Below are 21,694 nucleotides of genomic sequence, written 5' to 3'. Positions count from 1 at the left end.
ACAAGATCCTCTTGGACTTTTTCTGTAACCTAGGCTTCCTGTCCAGGTCACTGCACGATGGGTCATGTTTAACAAAAACTGAAATAGGTGCATTAACCTTTATTTGAATTTTGAATAACTCACACCAATGGGGCAAAAGGCACAACTGCACATCTTGGAACTTACTTTCCAATTAGAGGGATAGAATCCGGAAAGTACTTCTGGAAGAAATCCAGCACATCACTACTAGTTAGCAGTTTTTCAAACTCTTCAAAGGGCATGAACAAAGTACACGTGAAAGATTTGTTCTGTGAGAAGAGAAGAGAAGGAACAGTGTGAGAGAGACGAGGGGTCCAGGCAATGCCGGCACTAAGGCAGACCCTGGGAGAAATGTCCAAGCAGACAGGAAAGGTCCCCTCGCTTTCTCCCCTCACTCCCAAGGAAAAGTTCTGCCAACCAGGGTGCTCCCCAGCTTCCTGGTTATTGGGAGAATTCCTGTACTGTAAATTACAGAAATTTTCACCAAATAAACATTACACTCCTTAGATTATTAATAGGTTGGTTGGATTTGATTTCTCCTCTTTCCCCTCCCTTTATTGTTCCTTTTAAGACATTAAGACATCAAAGCATTGGACCCTAGGACTGTTAACAAGAGAAAGAAAAAAAAAAAAGAGAGAGTAAAAGAACAACCAGAGAAATATAAATAGTCAATCTGTCTATATTATAAATAATATAAATATAATAACTATATATGCATATATATTATATATTTTAATAGAAAAAAAATCTCTAGGGTCTAATGGAAGAACAGAAATGCTCTTTCTTGATAATGTATATTCCAGTGTCCTACAGACCTTAAAGGATGAAAATACTTCCCAATATATAACCTAAGTCTCTCTGGCTTAATCTGGGGGCCATTTCTTCCTGCACTGTCTTGAGGGAGGTGACAGGTACCACCACACATAAACCCCCATTTGTCATTCATATCTGTTAAACCTCCTTTCCAAAGTAAATAATTGGAATTCCTTCAGGTTTTTCCTCAGCAATTCCACAGTTTCAAAGGTATCATCACCGAAGAGACTAAACAATGAAAAAGTTGATTAGGTAGACGCATACTGAGTACAAAAGTAAGTAACAAAAAACATTAATTATATACACAAAATGTCAGTTGATAAAAAAACTTTATACCTACCATGTTAGGAAGTGCAATCATCATAAAGGTATCTCTAGGCCAGATATGCAGATAATTAGGTTCCATGGCAAACTGCAGGAAAAAAAGCATATGTAATTAGTGTATTAATGCAGCATATCTGTAAGACTGACTCTGTTTATGTTATACTTGTTTCCACAGTAATTTAAATCAGTACCATATGCATGGTGATATGCACATCCATTGCTACATAGAGCAGAAGGTGTCTTAGAAGAGACTGTGTTCGGTCTTTATAAACTCAACCTTGGGCGAGTTTTTGATGCCACGGATAATTCAAGCTTTGAGAACATGCTGTAAGATGCTCTTTCTCTCTCTCCTGTCTTTATTTCTATGGACACACACACATACACATATGCACAAATATGTATATAAATATACATACATATTTAAATATACACACATAAACTATGTATGTGTGGATGTGTGTCATATATATGTAAATTTTTTACACTTTACTTTTTACTTTATTTGGGTACTTATTTGTATGAACGGAAAGATCCTAAGTTTAAATTTCATGAGCAAAACAAAATCTTACAAACAAGCCTCTTATCACTTGTTTACTGCAACATAAATAGTAGAGAGAAATGTGTTCTCTTTAGTGACCCCACTACAAGGCAGTAGTATCCTGAGTAGGTATTAATTGCTTAGAAACATGAATTAACCCAAACATCCCAGTTAACCCAAACCATCCAGGTTCCCAGGGGTATTACATACATAAGACTATGCAATCAATTTCCCAACTATTTCAAATTCGTGTTACTTTTTACAAATGTTTAGAGTTCACGTACCACGTATATGTCTTACAGATTAAAAAGACAACAGAAAGCACAGAATAGTCTCCTAGCTAGCATTTTCACACTTTGTTATGGTTATTTGTGTCTTACGAGAAGAAACCGTTTCTTCCCGGCTTTTTTGTCCCCAGAGCCCCAAAGAAAGCCCAGTACACAAGGAAATGAATAAGGGCATAACTCTTTGAGCCCAAAGATCTCACAAAGCAGTTGACTAGGCAAGATACAAGAAAAGCCAAATAACTTCTTTTGAAACAACAACTCAAGTGGTAGAGAGACAAAAAGATTGGCTGCCAAAGTAGAAGCTGGGCAGGTAAGACATTTGTGGGGCTGGAGTGGTTAAAGTAAGGGATTCGTAGATTAGAGGGGACGTGAAGGCCAGTGGCTTCCAGGCAGGGGTAAACTCGCTGAGCAGAGGGGAGGAGGCACAAAGGAGCACCCTGCCTCAGCGGGTAAAAAGGAGACCAGCCTGGATGAAGTGAATGTCCTTGCCTTTCCCTCTTGCTATCTTTTGACCACTGTTACAATCTTTTAGAACTCCAAAAGATAAGAAAGCGAAGAAATGACAGCTGAAACCAATCTATCATTTGCAGCAACAGTAAAGGTTGAACCTGCTGATTAAAAATAGTCTGCAAGATAATATATACCTCCTGTCCTCACCATTGGCATGGACAATGGTCTGTCCATTGTTTTGAAATAGCAAATATGAGACCAAGAACACTTTGATATTCATATATATTTCATGACCCTGGAAAACAACTCTTTAAATTTTCAGCTTCTTTAATAATAGTCATTCTCTCAATATATACCCTCGTGCAACAGCAGTCCCAAGGTCAGGCTCGTCATAATCCCCATGGATCTTACTACAAGTCCCTCCAAACTGTAAGTCTCAGCAAAGACAATTTGCTTGCTGTGCAAAAGCAGCTTTAAGATGAGGCTCCCACATAATTCCCCAAAGCACGCCCCTCATACTGTCACTCACCCCACCTCTCACCTCTACTCCAGCTGTCAGAGATGGAGTCAAAGTGTCTGTTACGTTAAAAAAGAAAGAAAAAGAGAGAGAGAAAGGGAGGAAGGAGAGAAGGAAGAAAGGAGTCAGAGAGGAAGAGGGAAGAAAGAAAGGGAGAGAAAGTTTCACAGAATTGTTTTGGGGCCATGTCAAAATATTCCCATATCTGAGTCACACTGTGATGTCAAAACAGCATTTCTTAAGAGAATGGAGACTTTCAATAAACCACTAATCATTCCTATTAAATAGGAACACCTAGGAAATAAATGGCTGTCTTAAATCCACTTTAGGAGGCATGAGGCCACTCAAGTCTGGGACAGTTTTTCAACAGAATCCTGTTACCCTATAATCCAGAACGATCAGATCCTGGGCCATGAGACTGTGACACACTTGAAAACCATAAAATATCATTGAAGAATTAGTAAATACATTTTTGACCAGGAGGAAGAAAGATAATGAAGTGTTAAAATATGGATTTGACCGGCTGATAGGATACCACTATCCCAAAGTGACTAGCTATTTTATAGACGTCTGTATTTCAAACAGGATAGATTAAATTGGGATCTCTAAAAATGGATGTTTTATATGCAAAGCAAATATTTAACTAATGCTCTTTAATTTTTATTACTTTCAAGCCAAGATCCTTATTGCTTCTGTTGGCATTTTAAATTTCCTTGACAAGTTACCACATTTATTTGTGTATGACAATACACCATGTACATACTGCATATTTGTCTCAGGCCACATAGGGTTTATGCACATGCAAAGCAAATCTCTGCAACAACTTGCTGTTCACTTTATTTAAGAACTATTTTTATTTAATCATGAGTCTAGTAACTCCGGATTGTCAGTATACATAGTTGATTCCCAACCCATTTTTTTTCTCTCTCAAGAGATAATATCAAAATGATACTATTGTGTGAGACCAGTCCCTCGTGTGTTTCCAACAGGGTAGTTGTAATTCCTCTCCTTTCTTCCCTGTTCAAGAAAGCCAATCAAAAGGGAAGGGAGTCAGAGTGATATTATTAAAGGGACACTTGTACACTCAACTTATTATTAACCATAAAGCACTTGTGGCAGACCCTAAAGCCGATCAGGACATGCTGCTGAGAACAGCTGCACTAGGACGTGCCCTACACTAATGCGGTGGGCGAGGGCCGGGGGAAAGGACATACATCGCCATACTTGGGTGGAATAGTCAGCTCCATGTACCCATGAGGAATGTACTGCTGGCTGTAATCAAAGCGGGGTTTCTTCATGAGGTGAGTTCTGACAGTTGAATAGGCTCCATCACATCCTACAATGAGGTCACAGGTGACATCTTTGGGAACTTTGTCAGATCTGAAAAATAAAATAAACCATCCAAAAAAAAAAAAAGTCTAGTGGTGAAAATGATGAGGTACCTCTACTTGGGCAGAAGTAGAAGGCCATGGAAGCATGACTAAGAGTTGAGTTCCCTGCATGAAGAACCTTGAAGAGAAGAACAAGTGTTTCAAACAGAGGGAAAGTATGAACATTGGCAAGGATGTGACCAGGGTCTTCTAGGAACATCATATTTTCCTTAAACAGAGGGGATCAGTAGATGAGCTTAAGAAAAGAATACAACTGGAGAGGAAGGAGAAGAGCATTTTGAATGTTAAGACAAAAGGTTTCAATACATTATTCTGGCAAAGGGGAGAAAACAATTTTTTTCCACTGGGGTGATGATGTATGAAGAGTGGTGATTTAAGACAACGTACTTGGCAGTGAACACCCTGCAGTGGAGGCAGAATGCAGAAGGGACAGGAAATGAGGACCAGGTACTGTAGTAGCCTACAGATGTAGGGATGACAGCTCATGGACCATGGTGCCCAGGAGGAAGGCAGACATAGGCTCTGAGGTGAACAGGAAGCATGAAAGATTGGGGAGTGCTGACAGGTCTAATGGGAGAAAATAGGGGAAAGGGTACATCAAGAAGGATTTTAATTATTGGAGTAATGGTACTAGGGAAGTCAGGAGTGGGACATGCTTGGAGATCAAGGTTTTAAAAGTGTTTGTGATTTGCTGCAAGAAGTACTTATGAAGGTGTCTAATGGGAAATTAATATTGATTAGGATTGAAATAAGGATTGAGAATGAAGACGCAGGCCTGGCCTGGAGAGGTTAATCACAGAAATGTGAATTTACAAGTGGTTGTTGAACGAACTGTGAATCCATGGCATATCCCAAGAGTGGGACATGGGGCTTGGAACTTTAGAGGAAATGGAGTTGGCCAAGGGGAGGCAGACAAATAATATTCAGAAAAAGGAGAAAAGAAGCAGGGCAGAGGAGGGTCATCTTTTTCAAGAGAGTAGAGTGAAGCAGAGTGTGGCTGCCAGTGTGAAATACTGCAGGAAGGTGAGTGAGCAGGAACCTCAGGAAGAATCCCTGGGGTTAGTGCTCAGAAGGCATCTAAGTCCTATTTCAATAGAAAATTACTTGATTCTAGAAAGTATTTGAATTTTCCTGTTAGTACTTATGTAACTCTTTCAAAAGAGCCAAAGAACAAAGTTTACAGGTACAATTCTGCACTCCAACCCTTCACCCCTGAAGTCAAAAGGCTGACTGCTCATTACCCAAGCACTGTGATCATTCCTTCCTCAGGAATGCATTTCAACAGCCTGTGGCCAAAGTACACCTTTGCATTGGGGTATTTCTCAACAGCTGAGGAAACAAAGAAAACAAACAGACATGAAATTCCAATTCTTATTTCACTTAATCAAACAGAAATAGCAATCATTTTCTGAGAACAGAAATACTCTTAGTGATGTAAAAATAAATTAGTTAAAATGTAATTTGACAACTGTTTGGCAAATGTTCCAGGATAGTAAAAGAGATGAATAAAAACCAACTATCCTCATCTCAAAAAAAAAAAAAAAAATCTAACTAATTCTATTTTGCAAATTCTTGTAAGACTGTAATTGTTGGCATCCTGGGAAAGAAGCAGTCATCACATATTTTAAAAGTTGCCCCCAATTTAAGGCTTAATTTACGATTGAAAATATTCAGTCAAACTTCTTTTTTCATACTATTTCTGAATGTGTATCTCTTTTTAGCAAGTCCTCTAGACTTCTGTTTCAATTTGTCATAAATACAGATTATTTATACTAATTCTTTTTGTAATCAAACACTGGAACAGTTAGGGCAAAAAAATGAGTAATAAGATTTGAAACTTCTCAAATAATAGAATAAAATTATTTTAGTGCATTTTTTTTTGCCTGCTAATAATCTGTAGTGAATTTCATTTTTTGAATTATTATGTTCTTATCACAGTAGTAAGATATGACTTTTGTTCCATTAATTCTTGTGAACAAGAGCTCTGTAATTAGGGGCTAGTTATGTTCTAAAAGCTACAAATCATAATGCAGGTGTTAGAGCTGGAATAAACCTCAGAGACGATTTGTTTCAAAACTCTTCATCTTATAAATGGAGTAACCAAGATCCTGGAGAGAAAGGTAAGATGCCTGGGACCACACAAAGGGAAAAATTTAGGAAAACTAAGCCGGAGGTCTGACTTCCAATTCAACATTCCTCTCTGTACTTATCTCTCCTTTTTATCGTGGGTTTGTCTTTTTTTCTTCTGCTTTGCTTGAGTTTGACTTGTGGTTTGAAGACTTTAAGATTCTTGGACATGGGATTGGAAGCTTTAGAATATTGAAATCTGAGAGACCCGAAGCCAAAGACTCATCTATGTTTAAGAAATCTTTTGGCAAATAACTTTGGAGAAATTATAGAGTTTACCCGAACAATTAAGGGTGTCTTTTACAAACACAAAATGGGTTTGTGGAATTGACTTCTTTTGTAATTTAATTTAATTTAATTTAATTTAATTTAATTTAATTTAATTAATTTAAATTTTAAATTAATTGTATAATAATACAGCTCAAGAGTTTTCCATGGAGAACTACTCCCTAAAATAACTGATCTGTGGTCAAAGCCATTAGAGAAACGCTCACACTCTGACTTGCCTGGCTGTGTGTCCTGGTCCTCAACCACATGTGACTTTTGAGCACTTGAAATGTGGCTGGTCTGAATTGAGATGTGATGCACCCCACTGGGTTTCGACAACTTCTTATCCAAAAAAAGAATAAAATGTCTCATGAGTATACTTCTTACATTGACTACACATTGAAAATGATAATATTTTGGCTATATTAGGGTAAATATACTCTTAACATTAATTTCACCTATTTCTCTTTAGGTTTTCTACTGTGGTTAATATAAAATTTTAAGTTATACATGTGACTGGCATCTGAGGTCACATCTTGGACAGCATTGCTCTAGAAAATCCACACTGCAGGCTAGTGGAATAAAGGCCCTGAGAAGTATTGTAAGAAAAGACTTTTAAAACAAATTTGATGCAGAGTTTATCAGACTTACTTCCCACATAACCTTTTTCTGTTTGTTTTGCTTAACAATTATTAACATTCCACAGACTAGTGAACCATGAGACAACCCCACGTGAAAAGCTGATGCCGGTAAATGATTTAGTACAGTCCTTTTAAAGGGGAGGCTGTTCTGTCAGAAGGAAGAGGCAATTATCTGTGTAATGGGTGGCTCACAAGTTTGATGCCATTAAAGGAAAAGAAGCTGTGTAAAAGAACTTTATATGCCCAACAAAGCTTAGAGATCCAGAGATTCAGCATTCATTTGATTAACATATTTCTGTCATTTATGAAATCGCATGCTGTGCGGTGCATTCCCAATGAAAAACAGGGGGCGTCCGAGACTGGATCTCGCCCGTGTCCTAGCTCCTTATTATCAGTAGGTGTTTCACAGGTAACACTGGAGGCAGTGGCTATAACAGGTAAAAGCATGGACTTCGAAATAAACAGACTCAAGTTCAAATCCAGATTCTACTACTTATTAACAGTAGAATACCACTAATTCTACCACTTACTAACATCAGTATGCTGCTATGTCATTCACTGTGGAGCTCTCTAAGCTTCCTTTACCATCCATAAAGTTGAGGTGAAAATAATTCCCACCCGACAGAGCTGTTTAGAGGGTTATACAAATCAACGCATATGAAGCACTTAACATAGTGTCTGGTGCATCGATGAATGTTACTATTTTTATCTTAAGTTCAGAGGATGCGCTTAAGAAATTGTCTTAGGTCGACTATGCAACTTTCTAAAAAAGCTGTTTTGTAGTTTCTTAAGCTCAACACAAATATACCGAGAAACCTAGGTCACCCCCACCTAGCTACTCATCCAAAAGTCAGTCTTACAAATACAAGTAAAGAAGTGGAATTAAGAGTACTAAGCCTTATTTCTTAAGTACTTGGTGAATTAACTAGAGTGAACTTCCCTATCACTCCTCCTCCCAATTCAATTCAATTCAGTTCAATTCAACAGACACTGCAAACACTTTCTGGGTAGGGGACTGAGGGCAAACACAGATATACCACTGGAACTTCTGCTCTCCAAAAATCAGAGGCTGCTAGACTGTATTAAGAGGGATTAATTGATTTAAAAGATAATAGAAATACTAGTGGCATGCTTTGCATGGGATAAATCTGTTTAGTACAAATGCTGAAGAAGAGAAAAAAAACTATGACCAAGGACTACATAGGATGTGATTGGATTGATTATCCAAGCTACAAATTTAATTTGCAATCCAGAAGCTTTTCAATTAATGGGCAGGTCTTTTTAGTTACACACATAAGAGTCTTCAGGGTTATATTTTACATCTTCCTCTTTCTCAACCTTCGATACCCTGCATCTATTTTGTCGCCTAAAAATATCTTGAATATACACCTCCCCCTACAAACCACTTTGCTACAGACTTAGTCCAGGGCCTTGTTTTTGCACAAAGGGATTATCATAATACTCTAAAAACTGCAGCCCTCTATCAGCCTTTACACTATTGCTTTCATCTTTCTGAAATGCACATCTAACTGTGTCACTTTGCAAATTACTGTATCTGTATATCTGTTGTTCCACTGGACCATGAGTTCTTCATCAGAGAGTGAGCACTCATTCAATCTAGTGCATAGGAGACAACAGGAATTCAATACACACTGAACAAATGCTTTTTATTTAAGTTTTTTTTTTCTTTGCAAGGTGGAGGAGGTAGTTAGGTTTATAAATTTATTTTTAATGGCAGTATTGGGGATTGAACCCAGGACTCATGCAGCTAGGCATGTGCTGTACCACTGAGCTATATACCCTCCGCTTGATTTTTATTTAGATCATTGATAAGATGAAAAAGAGACAGTAGATGATGTATCACCACTACTTTTAAAGAAAGACTTTGCCTTGTACATAGTCTTGTTTTAGTAACCCATAAAGAGTGATAGTAAAGAAATTTCAGTATATCATGTGACAAGTTTAGTCTCGTGTGCTTAACTGAAAATGACAACTGGTGAATAAAACATTAGACTTACCAGTCAGTAGATCCTTGTTTAGATTTTCTCTGCTTATGGAAAGAATATACTGCAAGAAAAATATAGTAGATACTGTTCGTTTCTGGAGGGTGAACAAATGTACTTCTATGTTATTCACTCAGCAATAGGAAATTTTATTATTTAGCAGAAGGTTGAAAGCTTAGTTTTATAACCATTTAGATAAGTAACTTTTTTTCTGTAAACACTTTAATCAAATACATGTAATACAATATTCAAGTTTAAACTTAGGCTTTTTCACACATGTAAATGAAGTTAGAACACTCCCTCACACCATACACAAAATTATACTCAAAATGGCTTAAAGACTTAAAATATAAGACAAGACACTATAAACCCCCTAGAAGAAAACATAGGCAAAAATAAATCTGACATAAATCTTAGCAAAGTTCTCCTAGGGCAGTCTACCCAGGCAATAGAAATAAAAGCAAAAATAAACAAATGGGACCTAATTAAACTTGTAAGATTTTTCACAGCAAAACAAACCATAAGCAAAACAAAAAGACGACCTACAGAATGGGAGAAAATATTTATAAATAATGCAACTGACAAGGGCTTAATTTCCAGAATATACAAACAGCTCATACAACTTAATAACAAAAAGCAGACAATCTAATCCAAAAATGGGTAGAAGACTTAAGCAATTCTCCAATGAAGTCATACAGATGGTTAATAGGCACATGAAAAAATGCTCAATATTGCTAATTATCAGAGAAATGCAAATCAAAACTACAATAAGATATCACCTCACACCAGTCAGAATGGCTAATCTTTAAAAATCCACAAACAATAAATGCTGGAGAGGGTGTGGAGAAAAGGGACCCCTCTTACGCTGTTGGTGGGAATGCAGTTTGGTGTAGCCACTATGGAAAACAGTATGGAGATTCCTTAAAAAACTGAAAATAGATTTACCATATGTCCAGCAATACCACTCCTGGGCATGTATCTGGAGAAAACTATTTTGAAAGGATACATGCACCCCAATTTTCATAGCAGCCCTATCTACATTAGCCAGAACATGGAAACAACCTAAATGTCCATCGACAGATGACTGGATAGAGAAGACGTGGTATATATACAATGGAATATTACTCGGCTGTAAAAAGAATATAATAATGCCATTTGCAGCAACATGGATGGACCTAGAGATCATCATTCTAAGTGAAGTCGGACAGAAGGAGAAAGAAAAATACCATATGATATTACTTATATGTGTAATCTAAAAAAAAAAAAGATGCAAATGAACTTATTTACAAGAAAGAAACAGACTCACAGACATAGAAAACGAATTTATGTTTACCAGGGGGGAAAGGGAGTGGAAAGGAATAAATTGGAAGATTGAGATTTGCAGATGCTGACTACTATACATAAAAGACATAAACAATACGTTCATAGCACAGGGAACTATGTTCAATGTTTTATAGTAACTTATAATGAAAATGAAAAGAATATGAAAAGGAATATACATATGTATATGTGTGACTGAAGCATTATGCTGTATATCAGAAATTTACACAATATTGTAAACTGATTATACTTCAACTAAAAAATAAATAACTCTGAAATTTTTTAAAAAATTAAATTAAGCTTAGGTTTTTTCAAAGTTTGACACTATAAAACCCAAACTTCTTTCTGATAGCAAAAATATTATTTTCACTAAGATAGTTTTGTTTTAACAATAAAACATAAATCTCATTATGTTCATTTTAGGTCTCCAAATCGAGTTGTTTAAAAACTTCAGAAATGACACATCACTAGAATAAATGTACTATTTCCCAAAGAAACTACTTGGAGAGGCTTCATTCAATGTGAAAGGCTGTGTGTGTGTGTGTGTGTGTGTGTGTGTGTGTGTGTGTGTGTGATGGGGCAAGGATTGGCAAGAGTAGGATGGACCCTGGCTGGGACATGTGTTGGTTGTTTCTGACTTCATAGGGCTGACTGTTCCATGGGGCACAGTCAGAATGATGCATAGGGCCCAGGATGCTTTTAGGGGTTCATGAAAATGTTTTAATCTTAGTTTATTTTAAAATCAGAAGAAAAAATAAATATGAATATATATAGGAATGAATCCAGTCTGGATTATATTAACCTTTCTATCAATGCACTCATATAATCTAATTCTTAATTTTTATTGTCTTATAGAGAAAGTGTCCTACAAAGGCCGAAGGGCCTACCTAGGGCCCATGAAATTCATAATGCAGCTTTGCAATTCAGGGCAAGTCTACTGCTTTAAAATTTTAAAGCATACAGTTTTCCAAATTATGGGACATTACATTTAACACAAATATGCTAACATTCATCTTCACCTCATTCAATACAGACATTAAAATTAACATCTAACTCTATGCCTGGTGTAAAAATAACTTGGTCATGCTACACAGGCAATGACTGAGGAAGAGCTTCCTGTGTCTTTATTAAAAACTAAAATTAACAGGGACCTTTTAATTCTCTGCCTTGTGGTTCTCCTTTCCAGTCTCCTGTGCCATTAATCATTGCATTTCAATAGAAACCACACTTCTTATTCAAATTATGAAGCCTTTACATGGGGAAAATATTCTTTCCCTATTAGTTATCAGTCTTGGTTGAGATAATCTGGGAACTGATCACCTGGGAACCAACCAACCAACACTGGTCCTGCAGGAAGACCAGGGAGAGTCCCCGTCTAACTCCCCACCCCCACCCCCACCCCGTCTCTGGGCAGTATTGTAACTATAACCAAAAGTTTGAGTCACTCACATCAAACTCACTTCTCCAATACATATTCTAAAAGGCTTATCTTACAAAGAGTAAGTAAGAATAAGAACAAGTCAAGAGCTATAAAATGGCCCTTGAAACAAACAAACAAAAAACACTAAGAAAAAACCCAAAGGAAGTGGCATAATCTCCTCTGGAGGTTTGTTGGAGAACAGTGCAGTGCTGACTTGTTCAAATGTGCCCGAAAATACAATGTTTACATTCTAGGTCCTGAAAGCCTCCAAATGAGACTGTTTTCTAGTAAGGGGGTGCCATTTCTACATTTTGGGTCTAGGAGGTTAGGAATAAGAATTGAGGAACTCTGACCTGCTCTGTATATTACAGAATATTTTGGTATTTGGCAATCTGGGAGGGAAATGGGCGAAACCAGCAAGTCAGTCACCACAAGGGAGAAAGGGCAGAGAAAACAATGCTGGAGGACGGAGGCTCAGAGAAGGGGGTACAGAAAGGGTTTCAGAGGTCACATTGTACACAGTAGGGATTTATAAATTGTTTGTTGTGCCCTGCACAATGTGGGCCTTCCATGACCCCCAGGTCTCCAGCATATTCATGTGTACTTTGAGTGTGTGTGTGTGTGTGTGTGTGTGTGTGTGTGTGTGTGTGTGTGTGTAAATTAGTGAAAAGGGTGAGTTTCTCGTGTGGACCACATGCTACATAGCCAATCCTAGAGGAGGAGTGGGCTTGACCAAGAGGCAACAGAGGCCAGTACAAGGTAGGCTCCCTGAGGATTTGAAGAAACCCTGGGGTCATACGGATGGCTTTGCTTCGCCACAGGCTGTGGAATTGGCCAATTCAAAGCAATTTTATATAGTTCTTACAAGACAAAGAGGCCCCCGTGTTCAACTCCAATATAAAAATAGTGATAGTAAGAGGGGTGGCTGTAAATTTAGCATTACTCGATTCTTAAAGATTAAAACATGGCAGGATTCATGGGGAAGGGTAGTTCCTCCTTCTGTAGTGAAGGTTCCAAAATGAGGACTCCCACCAACTCCTTCACCTTCTTGGGGAATCACTGGTGATGGAACTGCGTCTCTCTCTCTGTCTCTCTCTCTCTGTGTCTCTCTGTCTCTGTGTCTCTCTGTCTCTCTCTCTCTCTCTCATTCTCTCACCATGAGAGTAAGGAAGTTAATTTTAGCCTCGGGTCCAAGTCACTCTTCTCATCTAGATTTCCTGTTAATTTAAACCACATCTTACGCTTTGGTCTATTCACACTTTAGTGGTTCAACCTCTGGGGATGGGATGGGTGTGTTGCGTTGCGTTTCCTCAGCTCAATGCATGTTAATCCAAGAGAAAGGCGGGCTGACTGTTATGAGTCCCTCTCGTTTTGGCGAAAAGAAATAGTGTAAACTAAGCAGTATCGCCCACACTCCTGTGACTGTGAGGGGCGCCTCCACCGTGCTCGCTGGCCACTGTCTGCAGGGAAACCTGCCTTGCTTCTCCCTTGATGTGGTCCTCACATAATCATGCAGCCTGTTTCTTCATCTGTAAAGCAAGGTGGTCGGAGTCAGCACATCTAAATTGGCCGATCGCCGTAAGATTCCATTATTCGAAAGCACATTTGCAAGTTTTCTCATCCAGTGCACCCTTGGCACTTAAACATTTACATTTTTTTAAAAAATTTGGTCTCACCCAACTTCCCTCTACAGGAGGACTGTCGTTTGATTGGGACAATGTGATTTTGCTACCAGTTTAAGATTTAAACAAAATGTCTGTTTCAAGTCTCACTTTCTCTTCTCTGAAAACAAAAGGTTTCCTCCTTTTCTGAATCATACAGCTCAGTGCTCCTGCCATCACTCAGTTGAGTTCTTTTCTCAATGAACTTGATTACTGTCTGTCCTCCCCAGGCGGCAGGCTCCTCTCCTGTCCCTCAGCAACTAGCACGGGGCATGGTGCACAGGAGGACGATCACTGTTTACAGAAAGCATACATTTAGTTGGTGTCGCTATTTGATTTCCATGTGTAAATCTTCCTTGCCTGTTAAGAAGAGGTGATCTTTCCTATAGCACCAAGCTTTATTTGGGGCCAATTAAACAGGACATATTAATTATCTGAAGATGTTTATCTGACAATAGATAATCAGTGGGACTTTCCCTTCCTTCCCCTGAGAGGATCATGTATTAAGGCTCTGTCCCTAGGTTTTCACCTTACTGAAATAAGCAGGTTATTATTTCTAAGAAGTCACTAAATGGAAAAATTTAATCCTTCCCCACCACTGCTCCTTTCCTCACTCAGTTGTTGGAATGTTTTACTTTTCAGCCACTTTTGACACACACACACAATAACAAATTTACCATCTTAACCATTAAAATACACAGTTTGGCAGCATTAAGTACACGCACGTTTTTGTGCTACGATCAGCACCATCCACCACAGGACACTTCATCTTAGAAAACTGAAACTCCATCCCCATTAAATAATAGCTCCCCATTCCCCTTCTCCAGGCCCTGGCACCCACCATTCTACTTTCTGTTTCTATGAATTTAACTCTTCTAGATACCTCCTATATGTGGAATTATACAGTACGTGTAATTTTGTGACTGGTTTATTTAACTTATAAAGTCTTCAAGGTTTATCCATGTTGCAGCATGTGTCAGAAGTTCCTTCTTTTTAAAGGCTGAATAGTATTCCATTTTATGCTGTATAGAAAACCTACACTTCTCCTGTGTGTCTCTCTTTTACTCTCATACTATTACCACACTCACAACACTTCGGACACCAGATATGGAGGAGTTTTCCTCAAACCACGTAATTCTCTGCAGCACCAGCTGGATGTCCTATAATTGAACTCTGTTCTGACACTACCGGCTTGGAGATGGCAACAGATTCCACAGCTTAGGATCTCAGCCCCACAAGACTGTCCCCTCCCTTTAGATGCTGATTGCAAATGCAGTTCATTACCTGTGCTTCTGACTAATCCGCTGTAAAGCAGAAGTTCCCAGGATCACCTCTTCAGGCTCAATCAATTTGCTAGAGTGGCTCACAGAACTCAGGAAAACAGTTTACTTATGTTTGCCAGTTTATTATAAAAGAATATGATAAAGGATACAGGTGAACATCCAGATGGAAGAGATGCATAGGATAAGGTATATATTTGCCATCTCTAGGTGTGCCATTTTCCCAGTAACGCCATGTGTTCACAAACCTGGAAGCTCTCTGGACCCATACTTTTGGGATTTTTTATGGAGGCTTTATCACATAGTCATGATGGATAATTATCTCCATTTCCAGCCCCTCTCCCCTCGCTGGAGAACGTGGGATGAGTCTGAAAGTTCCAAGCTTCTAATCATGGTTTGGTCTTTCTGGTGACCAGAGTTACCTCATTAGAGCAAAAGACACTTCTATCACCCAGCAAATTGCAAGGGATTTAGGAACAGAGTCAAAGACCAACTATTCGAACAAAAGATGCTCCTAGTATTCTTATCACTTAGGGGAGTACAAGGGTTTTAGGAGGCCTTTGTCAGGAACCAGGGCAGAGACCGATACCTTCTATTATCTCACCTGTGTTTATACCACATTTTGTTTATTTATCCATCCAGTGATGAACATTTCGGTTGCTTTCACCTTTTAACTATCAGGAATAGTGCTGTTACGAGCATGGATGTTCAAATAGCTCTTCCAGACCCTGCTTTCAGTTCTTTTGGATCTATACCCAGCGGTGGAATTCTGGATCATTCGGTAGGTCTATTTTTAATTTTTTTGAGGAACCATCACACTGTTTTCCATGGTGGCTGCACCAATTTAAATTCCCACCAACAGTGTACAAGGTTCTTACTTCTCCACGTCCTCACCAACACTTACTTTCTCTTTCTGTTTTTGTTTTCTGATAGTAGCTATCCTATTGGGTGTGAGGTACTTCAGCTTCTTAAATCCTCACACAATCCACAAAGACCTTATTCCCATGAGCGTATGTACTTTATTTCTGGCTACCCAAAGTGTGGTCCACGGACCAGCAGCATGGACACCACGTAGGTCTATTTGGATTGCAGAAACTCAGCTTCTGCCCCAGCCCTACAGAATCAGACTCTGCATTTTAACAAGATCCCAGGTTGAATCTGAGAACTGCTAGTCTACCTGCAGTTGGAGCTCTGCAGAGGGTCAGAGACTCCAAAGAATATGAACCTCACTTGGGTTCTGCAAAATGAGGCATTGCTGAATAAAGCAAGTTGGGTTTCTTCTGTGGTTGACAGATGTCTAGTACATTCATTCTCTCTCAAAGAAACAAACCTAGAAAGTGTAATCAGATAAAAGTACATACTTTGCCCAACTCTATACGTTACTATTTAAGAGACAAGAAGAAAAACACAAAGCAGGATAATGGATATTCTTTCATAAACTCTGTATCATCATCTGGCTTCTGCTGTTTTAGAAATTACACAACACTGAAGCATTTCTGGTTCATTCTATAAGTTCTATTATAATAAATTTGGGGCCAGAGAGTCAGGAAAAGGCAACAGCACCATAAGACATAAGTTTACATAGAGTTGTTCTTGCATAGTATGCTTAACAATAAATACATGGTAATCTCTGCCTAATTGAAAGGAGATGGGAGGGAAAGGGCATCCCAGGCCAGTACGAGCAAAGCATAGAGGCAAAAAACCAGCTTAATAGTGATAACAATAATATCTATTATTGAACATTTATGAGGAACTTGGCCCTTTCTAAGCACCTCCTATGAATTAACTAGCACATGTTCTTGAATTCCAGAAGGCAAGTGATGCCAAAGATAAGGCTAGAGAAGAAAGAAGGGCCAACAAGCAAGTAGCAAGCTTCCAACATTAGACTCAGCTATTACCACTTTACAAAAAAAGCCCCTCCAGGTAAACCTACCTGGGACTTTGTCCCATAGGGAATTGCAGACTTTTTTCCTGAAAGAGAGTGAATCATTCTTGCTCTCATGGGGACACCTTGGGATACAATCTGAAATAAAACCAGAAATAATGATTTCATTTCCACAACATGGTGTCATGCAAATAAGACAGAGATTGATTTTAAAATGTGATTTTTCAAATATTGTCCAAATATCAAAACATAATGGAGCCATGGGAGTGCAGTATGGTGGAAACTTAATGAAAACCATTTTCCTGAAAATTTTAGTTTTTAGGTTTTTTTTTTTTTAAACTTTTAGATTTGGGAATTGACTTAAAGTTTATATGGTCTAAATCAAATATTACAATTGAGGAAAATGGTTCATTGTCAGAGAGATAAGTGATTTTTCTCATGACCTCAAAAGAAAGTAATGCAAGAGGGATTCCTGAAACCCAGCACAGAGTGTTTTCCTACACATGCCTCAGAAGACTGTGGAGATGCAAACTGAACTTGTATTGACTTACACTATCATTTCAAAAACACATTGTCAGCAAAAGCACTATCAAGAAAAATACAGTATTTCTGTTCACATTTCTAAGATACATGAACGTGAGATGTTTGGCCACACTGAATCCGTATAAGGAAAACCCACAACAGGCCCACAGTCTTTACCCAATCACTTAGGGCCCATTGGTTTCAGAATTCAGAGGTTTTCAAATTTTAGGTAGGTAATGTAGTGCGTATGTGGATATTATATAACACACAGGACACCACCACATAATCAAACACAATATTTCTTTAGAAAAACATATTCAAGCTAAATGAGATTTTTTTTAAAGGCCATAAAAAGCCTCACATCAGGTCAAGTTTGCTGCTGAATGGGTGGTGAAAAGCTTTCTAGTCCCAGAGTTTTTGGAGTACAGAATTGTGGATAAGAGATAATGGACCCAAGTAGTCAAACGGGGAGTTGCCTGCCTCCTCCGGTCCCGGAGGCCATCCCTGATCACACTGCAGCAGGCAGGGATTCCCTGTCTGGTTGAGAGCCCAGTGCCAGACGTGATGGCCAAGTTCCTACCTGGTACAGTATCCACCTGCCCCACATTATGCTCCGGTCCTCCCTCCAGGTGCCTCAAGTGTGAAATGTTCCCCCTGTTGTGAATTTTAGAAGCTTGAAAACCTTTGTAAAATGAGTTCTCATGCAGAGGGTTTTGGCATTAAGTGGTGCTTTGAACCAAGATGAAATCAAGACCATGCAATTGTTGAAAAACAGCAGGTGCTATCTTCTTTAAGGAATATGCATTAACAAGGTACCTGATCTTCCAGGCCAATGGCTTTCAGAGCCTGTCGTCCTCTATGAGAAAGGGCCAAATTAATGCTTCTTCCACGTGCAAATTTAGCCACCCGGAGATCTAAGACATTGGAAGTAGACGCCATGTTACACACACCTGCTTACAGCCTAGGACAGGATGAGCACCTGAACATCTGGTGCCATCAGGACCACATTAAAAGAGCTTGTTTACTCTTTTAAAGAAAACACTAATAGTAATAAATTTGCATTATGTTAAATTTCGATAGTTGAGGTTATTAATGAAATCTAACAGTTCATCTTAATTTTTTTTTCTTTTTAAAATCTAAAGAGGAAGAAGTCACAGAATCAGAACCACACCTCACATTGTTTAGTATTGTCTTACCTTCCCTAGCTTCGTATACATTAACTTGGAAATTCCTCTTGGCAAGGAAGCATGCATTTAACGATCCAACCTAGGAATCAAAGCAAGTTTTTCCATATTTTAATCTGATTCCACAAATAGAGGGGATTTTTGCTGGCTAAATGCAACCTCATGTGTGGCCATACTATTACTAGCCTCACTCATCACATTGATCTATTCAATCACTGCTGGAAAATACCATTTGCAAAAATAATAGGATTAACTCAAGATTTAAAACGTATACTTTTCAAGGATGTTTTATTTTTTGAACTTTTTTTAATGATGAGATATACCTTTCATACAGAAAGATCATAAAACATGTGTACAGATTATAGAATAACTAGAGCAAACACTCACATAGCCACACTGATGAAAAAGTACAACATTGCTGATCTCCATACTCCCCTAGCCTCCTTCCCAGTTGCAATCCCCAAACTTTCGCCTAGAAGTTCTGACTTTTGTGATAACCTATCCTTGCTTCTTTATAGTTTTCCCACTTAGGTATATACATCCTGAGGCAGTTTAATTTTGCCAGCTTTTGAATCACATAATTAGCATCACACTTGTGTATTTTTTGCATCTGCTTCTTTAACTCAATAATAATGCTGATGAGATCTCTCCATGTGATTGCATGTAAACCCCATGTCATCCATTTTTCATTTCCATATGATTCTTCATAATATGAAATCTCACAGACTATTTAACCATCTTCCTGTTGAAGGACACTTGAGTTATTTCTGGCCTGAGAATATTAGTTTTTCCAGTTTTATTGAGATATAAGTGATGTATAAATTATATAAATTTAAAGTATACAACATAATGGTTTGATATATGCTGTACGTTGTGAAATGATGGCCTGGGAAAATTTAAAATGTTGCAAAGAACATTCTTGTACATGTACCCTGGTACACATATGCATGATTTCTTCTCAGATTCTATGCACAGAAGTGGAATGCTTGATCAAAAGTTTATATATCTTCACCTTTATTATGCCAAATTGTGTCAAAGTTTTGTACGAACATGTTTTCCCACTGGCAGCTTCTGAGGGTTCATCTTGGCCAGCACTTGGTGTTCTCAAACTTTTAAACAAAGTGATAGGTGGGAATGTGGTTTTAATTTGCCAAAATAAATAGATACTGCTAAAGAGACTGAACAGCTTTTCATATACTGATAGGCTATTTGGATCTCCTCTGTTGTAGAGTGTCTGTTTAAGTTTCTTGCCCATTTTCTGTTGGACTGTCTGCCTTTATTTTTCTATTTGAGTTATTTGAGTTATTCAGAGAGCTGAATACAGAGTGCCTCATTTTTAAATGTTGCAAATATCTTCTTCCATTCTGATTTGCTTTTTAAAAAATTCTATAGTATCTTTAATGACAAGAATCTCTTTGTTTTAATGTAGTTGCACTGATCAATCTTTTACATTATTGTTAATGCATTTGGTATCCTGCTTAAGAAATCTCTCCCAACTTTGAGATTATGAAGAATTTTTTGTTTATTGTCTTCTCACAGCTTTATAGTGTTTCCCTCCTATATGTTTATACGAGTTGCAGTGATTTGTTTACTGCCTCACCACTAGCAACTTAAATTTGGTAACACAGTCTACAATGATCGCAGTCAATTTTTCAGCAGCACGCAGCACTGTTAACTTTTCTTCTTGGAACGTTAACCTTCCTGTCTGTTTGCTTTCTCATACCTCTCTGGCCATTTCCTCTTTCTCTCTTTCACCCTTGCAAAGAAAACAATCAAATGTTGGAGTTTCTCAAACCTCCTTCCTGGTCCATCTCTCACATCCATGGTGATGTGAAAATTTACGTCTCCCACTCAGATCTCCTTTCAAGCTCATGCACATAGATGTTGAATCAATGTGGCTTTTTAAATGTCTCAAAGCACCTCAGAATCAACAGAGACAAACTGAAACTTGTGATCCTTGCCCCACATTGTGTCAGTTTTCTCCACATATTCCCTATGCCAATGAATAACATCCCATCTACCCAGTTGCTCAAGCTAGAAATCTCAGAATCGTTCTCGGCAACCCTCTCTCCCTCATTCTCCACAACCAATCCATTCCAAGTTCTACCAACTCTACCGTGTAATGTTTTTCCATCTATCCATCTCTTTCCATTTTCACCATTCTGCTTTATCACAAGCATCATGCTTGACTAATGTAAGCTTCCTGTCTGTTCTACTAGCATTCATCTGACTTCTTGACCATCTGTTCTCCACAAGCAGCCATTTGTTGTAATAGTGCAATAGGTCATTTGAACTAAGTCTTCTGCTAAGAGAAAAAGGAAGCCCAGAGAGGAGAACTTGGCATCAGTTGATTGTAGGGGAGGCTGAGAATCTCAGCAGGATTTTTGATAGACTCATGAAGCTAAAAGGACAAAATTTGGAGTTTAGGACACACACTCCAAACCCCTGCTCAGGAGGGTTTAATAAATGCCCAGGCTTTGAGTTAGGACCCTAAACAGGTATATCTTAGAAGTAGAATAAACTGGAAATAAACCAGTGATCAAAGGGACCAAAGCAGCCTTAGGAATCATCTCTGGCCCTGATTGAATTATGTTCATCTGGGATTGCTGGCAACCACAGACACTTAACAGAAGCAAACATAAGCCTCTCAGAGAAAAAATGACTCCTTGTAGACCTCAGATTTTCTCCATAATGTTTTTAAATTATGGAGATCACATCACTGTTCCACTCCAGCCTTGCTAGCCTACTTTCAGCTCCTGCACTCACCAGGTTCGCCCTCACAAGAGGATTTCCGTGGCTAACAGTCTTCTCTTTCCTCTTTTTCTAGCCCACTTATCCTCAGGTCTCCACTCAGCTTTACTTCCTCAAGGAAGCCTGCCTCGGCCCATCTAACTACCTCAAACCCCCTCTTAGGATGTCTCACAGCGCTACAAACTTCTCCTTTGAGAAGCGTTAAGGGTTGAATTGCGGTCACCCAAATTCATATGCAGAAGTCCTAACCCCAGTGCCTCAGAGTGTGACCTTATTTGGAGACAGGGTCTTTACA

The 21,694-nt window shown here is 38.5% G+C and overlaps 1 protein-coding gene across 1 annotated transcript in view; it reads right to left on the bottom strand.

Moving 5' to 3' along the window:
- Nucleotides 1-21,694, bottom strand: part of KMO (kynurenine 3-monooxygenase) — a 41,410-nt gene that overhangs the window by 8,584 nt on the left and 11,132 nt on the right. Inside the window, 8 exon segments of the mRNA XM_006185552.3 lie at nucleotides 166-287; nucleotides 1,172-1,243; nucleotides 4,162-4,327; nucleotides 5,580-5,667; nucleotides 9,392-9,440; nucleotides 16,991-17,080; nucleotides 18,281-18,378; nucleotides 18,661-18,730. Of these exon segments, the coding sequence (XP_006185614.3) occupies nucleotides 166-287; nucleotides 1,172-1,243; nucleotides 4,162-4,327; nucleotides 5,580-5,667; nucleotides 9,392-9,440; nucleotides 16,991-17,080; nucleotides 18,281-18,378; nucleotides 18,661-18,730 (755 nt within the window).

This window comes from Camelus ferus, chromosome 23 (genome assembly GCF_009834535.1).
Source record: "Camelus ferus isolate YT-003-E chromosome 23, BCGSAC_Cfer_1.0, whole genome shotgun sequence".
NCBI lineage: Eukaryota > Metazoa > Chordata > Mammalia > Artiodactyla > Camelidae > Camelus > Camelus ferus.
The sequence above is the reverse complement of the archived record's forward strand: the minus strand, read 5'-3'. Positions and strand labels throughout refer to the sequence as shown.